The sequence below is a fragment of the Theobroma cacao genome, chromosome 9 (genome assembly GCF_000208745.1).
Source record: "Theobroma cacao cultivar B97-61/B2 chromosome 9, Criollo_cocoa_genome_V2, whole genome shotgun sequence".
NCBI classification, from domain to species: domain Eukaryota; kingdom Viridiplantae; phylum Streptophyta; class Magnoliopsida; order Malvales; family Malvaceae; genus Theobroma; species Theobroma cacao.
This window is the reverse complement of record NC_030858.1, coordinates 19,757,795-19,762,509: the sequence shown is the minus strand read 5'-3', so window position 1 is coordinate 19,762,509 and position 4,715 is coordinate 19,757,795. Positions and strand designations below refer to the sequence as shown.

General features: G+C 33.3%; 1 protein-coding gene across 1 annotated transcript; it reads right to left on the bottom strand.

Moving 5' to 3' along the window:
- On the bottom strand, positions 609-3,786 carry LOC18589551 (beta-amyrin 28-oxidase). The gene is made up of 3 exons (XM_018126579.1): positions 2,776-3,786; positions 1,295-1,482; positions 609-1,150 (listed from the first exon to the last, which is right to left on the bottom strand). Exons 1-3 carry the CDS (start codon positions 3,728-3,730, stop codon positions 851-853), a joined length of 1,443 nt encoding a protein of 480 aa, XP_017982068.1. The 5' UTR covers positions 3,731-3,786; the 3' UTR covers positions 609-850.

Genomic DNA, 4,715 nt, shown 5'->3' with positions numbered 1-4,715 from the left:
TTTTCCATGACTAGTATCATATGGATATCTCCGAGTGTTAGGAGAAAGAATTGAAGAATGAGGAAGGAGGAGAAATAAAGGATTTCTACATGCAGATTATCGCAAATCAACTTACAGATTCTTGAAATGGTTTGAGTAACAAGCAAACCACATCCAATTGTGTCAGGAGGTCAAACAATGATTGTTTTTTATCCAAAGGCAAATGGGTAGTAAAGAAATGATATCTAATGTAAACAAAAAATCCAGTAATTGAAATATTTTTAATTAATTTATAAAGCTGTTATTTGATATTGAGTTTTACAAGTTACAAGTTTAAATTTAAATTAATGATTCATATTTATAATTAACATATTGATCTTACACTAAGGTCAATTTTTATTAGAATTCATTCATTTTCATTTATTAATTTATATATGTCACGATAGATGGACTCAATTTTATAATAACAAGGCAAATCCTGGTGCATATTGGCTAGTTAGATCTATCAAAGGAATCAGTTTCTTCTAGTTCTCCTCAATTGGAAGATCGTTTAAATAAGCTCAGAGATACTTCTCAATGATCTTATTGATTTTGTTTGCAAGAATTAGTTAATACTAATACCATGGATGTTGTGAAATAAGGTATTGATACCCGTCAAACCATGTACCTGTTATATATCACAATAAACAAAAATTATTTAGTATTCATTTTACAACTATAACGTAAAAAAGCTAACGTAATAAACAGAGACGTAGTGTAAAATGTGCTGATGCTCAAACATGACAGACCCAAGAGTTGAAAACAAAAATTACAATTGCTTTTGTACTGCAAGAGAGATAACGAATGTGTTGACTCGAGAGGTAAAGCCACTTTAAGCTTTGTGAGGATAAAGGTGAACTGGAAGACCCTTTGCAGGCATTGGCATGGGGTCAACGATAATCTTCTCATCAGGAAGCAATTTCTCCCATTTGAACCTTTTGACAAGATTGTGCATGAAAACAAGTATTTCCAATCGAGCATATTCCTTGCCAGGGCACATCCTAGGACCTCCACCAAACGGAACGAATGTGTAAGGAGCTGGCCCATTTCCTTCAAACCTTGAAGGGTCAAATTTCAGTGGGTCCGGGAAGCATTCGGGGTTTCTATGTGTTGAGTTTGCACTCCAATATAACTGCACAAGGAAGAGGGACTTAATTAAGAAACAAAGAAAGTTAACCAATTTTTTTTACAATATATATATATATATATATATATATATATTATATTGTTTTCATATTGGGTCAAAAAGATTATGAATGGGAGAATGAGGAGTCACCTTCCAGCCCTTTGGAATGGAGAAACCATTGAAAATGAAGTCATTGATGGCTTCCCTAAAAGCACCTTGTAGTGGTGGGGCAAGTCTCAGCACTTCACAGGCAACATTCCATGAATACTTCATCTTCTGGATGTCGTCCCAATTGAGTAATTCACCAGGGGCTTTTGAATTTGCTATCTCAATTTGTTCTGTACAGGGAAAAGGAGGGAAATTGAATTCCAGGCAGGCATATCCGCCAACTTGCTAGTTCAACTGTTGTTGCCGGCTCAATGAACAATATATACCATAAAACAAAGACCGCCCCAGGTATATTTTCAATCGGCAAGACAAATGGTTTTCTAACAAGTATAATATTGGATCATGACATTTGTATTTACTTTGGAAGTAGGAAGACTTTGTCCTAAATTTGGAGAGGTCATCAAGCCGTTATGATTGGTTCACATATGATGTTTTAGTCCTAGAATTTAGGTATTTTTCAACTTACGGGGGTTGGTGACTTGTTCAAATTTCAGTATTTTACATGCACTTGACTAGATAAATAAGTATATAAAAGATTTAGTTTATTCAACCAACAAAAATAATTTCTTGCACCATTGAAGGTTGACTGAGGAAGCCCATGCATCTATTCCAAACTCAGACAGCTTTTGTTTTTTTTATGAGAATTTTGGTTCACACTAATTTTTGGAACTTTCGCTTAAAACTAATTCAAAAGTGACCAGTTATATTAATTTGACTAATAATAAAGTGAACTTTTCTTTCCTTTCCTTCTCTTCACTTCGTCTTGGCTAACTTTATGTTTCTTGACCGATTTAATGTAAGTTAATGAGAAAAGCACCAACAGGAAAGGGTTCACGCACAAGGACATAGAGGAGCAATAATAAGATGTTAATTTGCAAATATATGTATAAAGATTAAGAGAAGTTATTTGAATAATTTATATGTTTTCATATTGCATATTAAGAATAACAATTCAATTTGAAACCAACTGATAATTATAAAAATTCATTTAAGTTTATTAAATAAATTTTAAAAAAAAACCAATGATCTAACAATTTATAATCCTTAACAACCACCTTTATGTTAAAAGTAAGTTCCATTTTAGGCAGCTATATTATCTATTTACCTTACTTTCTAAAAAAGATGCCAAAGTATAGTAAAGGCAAACCATTAGAAAAAATTTACCCGAATAAAAACATTGAATAAATGACTAAAATATATACTTATTATAGATAAAATTACTAAAACTATACATTTTATTTCCAAAAAATTATTATATGTTTAATTTTTATTACTGAAAATTATTGTTTGCTTTTGTCATATATAAAAAATGCTTTTCACTTCCAATGATTAAAAAGTAACAATCAATTGATGAATAGTTGCATGGAATATCTCCGTAGAGCTGAAAACCTTCAATACGTATGGGAAGTATAACAAAAAGAAGAAAAAAAAGGGGAACAAGTGTAAAGGTAGAGAAAACATACCCTTGTAAACTTCTTCATACATGTGAGGAAGCTCTGCAAGATACTTGACAATGAAAGTGCAGGCAGCGCTGGCCGTGTCATGTCCTCCAATCAATAATCCAAGGATCTTGTCAGCAATATCCATCTCGTTCATAAACTGTCCATTCTCATCACTCGTCAACAACATGTGGGACAGTATATCTTGAGTTGGTGACGCCTTTCCCTCTGCAAGATCTACCTTTCTTTGCTTGATGATCTTCACAAGCTCTTTTCTAATGAAATTTGATGCCTTTATGCCACGGTTAAATGGGGTTCCAGGCAGATCAATGGGAAGAGAAATGATCCCAGAAGCCAAGAGATGGAAAGGACCCTCAAACTTTGCTACGTGGTTGGGATCCTCGATACTCAAAAACAAACGACAAGCTAACCAAAAGGTATACCTCTTTGCAAGCGGGAACACCACCACTTCATCTTTGTTTTCCCATCCCGAAGCAAAGTGTCTCTGGGCAATAGTATCCATGATACCTATATACCTTTGCAAGGCCTCAGGTTTCAAGAACTGAGGGAGGAGTTTCCTCATTTTTTTCGATTCCTCTTTGGATGAAGTTTGCAAAGAGGATGGGAAGATTTTGTCAACCGAGCTTGGCCACCATGCAGTGACAAGCTTGTTTTCGTTAGAAAACAAGAACTTGTTACCGGCAGCACCGCAGAAGACGGCTGCAGGCTCGCCAAGAATATTGGTCTTGAAGACCTGAGAAGAGTACTTGGCTATGCGGTCGAATATGAACTTTTCTGGGTGGCCTTTCCATCCGGTAGACAGGAACTCGAGGCTCTCGCCGACGATGGGAAGGCCGGGCTTGCCTGGAGGGAGGTTAGGGGCGGAGTAGTTGGACTTATGCCTGTAGAAAAGGACGAAGAGGGAGAGAGTTACAAAGGAAACAAAGAGTAGGAGGAGGGAGAGATAGAAATGCTCCATATTGCGCTTTGTGGGATCGTTGGAGTGTGAGTTTGTTTGCAAAGAATAAGGGGTTTTTTATAAGGAACACTTTCACACCTTGCCAGCTTAAGTCTTTTAAACTAGCAAAACAGTTTGTACCCAAAATACTTAAAATTACAACAACAATGTAGTTTGTTTCAACGAGTTTGTCTTTTTGTGAGATGGCGTTCGAGAGTGGCAATGTCAAAGTCAATTAAAGGTAGCGCCCCCATTTTTCAACTTGGTTCGGCCAAGATTGCATTCCATAACCATTTTAATTTTACAATTATATAATATTTACTCTCTCATTTCCAAATTTAATAAAGTTTTAGAATTCAGATATAAAAGCTAAATAATCCCACTTAGAGTTTGTATTTCAATGAAGCGTAGCATTAAAACTATTTTTATCATGTAATTTTACTTTTTTAACCTTTATTTAAACTTATTAGCTTAAATAAGTTCTATAACTTAAAAGTGAATTTGAATATTTGATTCAGTAGTTGATGTATATAGGATCATCATGCTCAAAGAATGAGGTTAGAATTTTCCTTCTCCTATATAAAATAATTAACTGAAAAAAGAATTTGTAGCAAGTAAACATTTAGAAAAAGAATCAGCAACTTTGTTTTTAATCCATTATCATCCTCTTAGCAAAATACTTAATTAGGGTTCGATTCGGATCATCATCTATTTTGTTTTTAAAAAAATGTTTTGTTTTGGCTTTTCATCATAAAAGTAATTGAAATTATTGCAAGCATAATAATCAATACTAAAAAAACTTTTAAGAAATAAACAATAAATAATCATATGATCTAATGAAATAAAAATTAATAATTTTATAAATACAACTATAATATAATTTCATACGTATTATTATATTATAATATATAAAATATCATCTATTAAAAAAATTCTTTTTATATGCATTTCATTCACATAATATATATAAATATTAAGATAACTAAAACAATTACAATAACCTAAT

What these genes read in the sequence shown, in the direction of transcription:
- LOC18589551 (XM_018126579.1), bottom strand. Translation starts at nt 3,730, where the DNA reads ATGGAGCATTTCTATCTCTCCCTCCTCCTACTCTTTGTTTCCTTTGTA. An exon ending in GTATGAAGAAGTTTACAAGG is followed by an intron (nt 1,483 to 2,775) that starts GTATGTTTTCTC and finishes TTCCCTGTACAG; the next exon opens with AACAAATTGAGATAGCAAAT. An exon ending in CCATTCCAAAGGGCTGGAAG is followed by an intron (nt 1,151 to 1,294) that starts GTGACTCCTCAT and finishes TTCCTTGTGCAG; the next exon opens with TTATATTGGAGTGCAAACTC.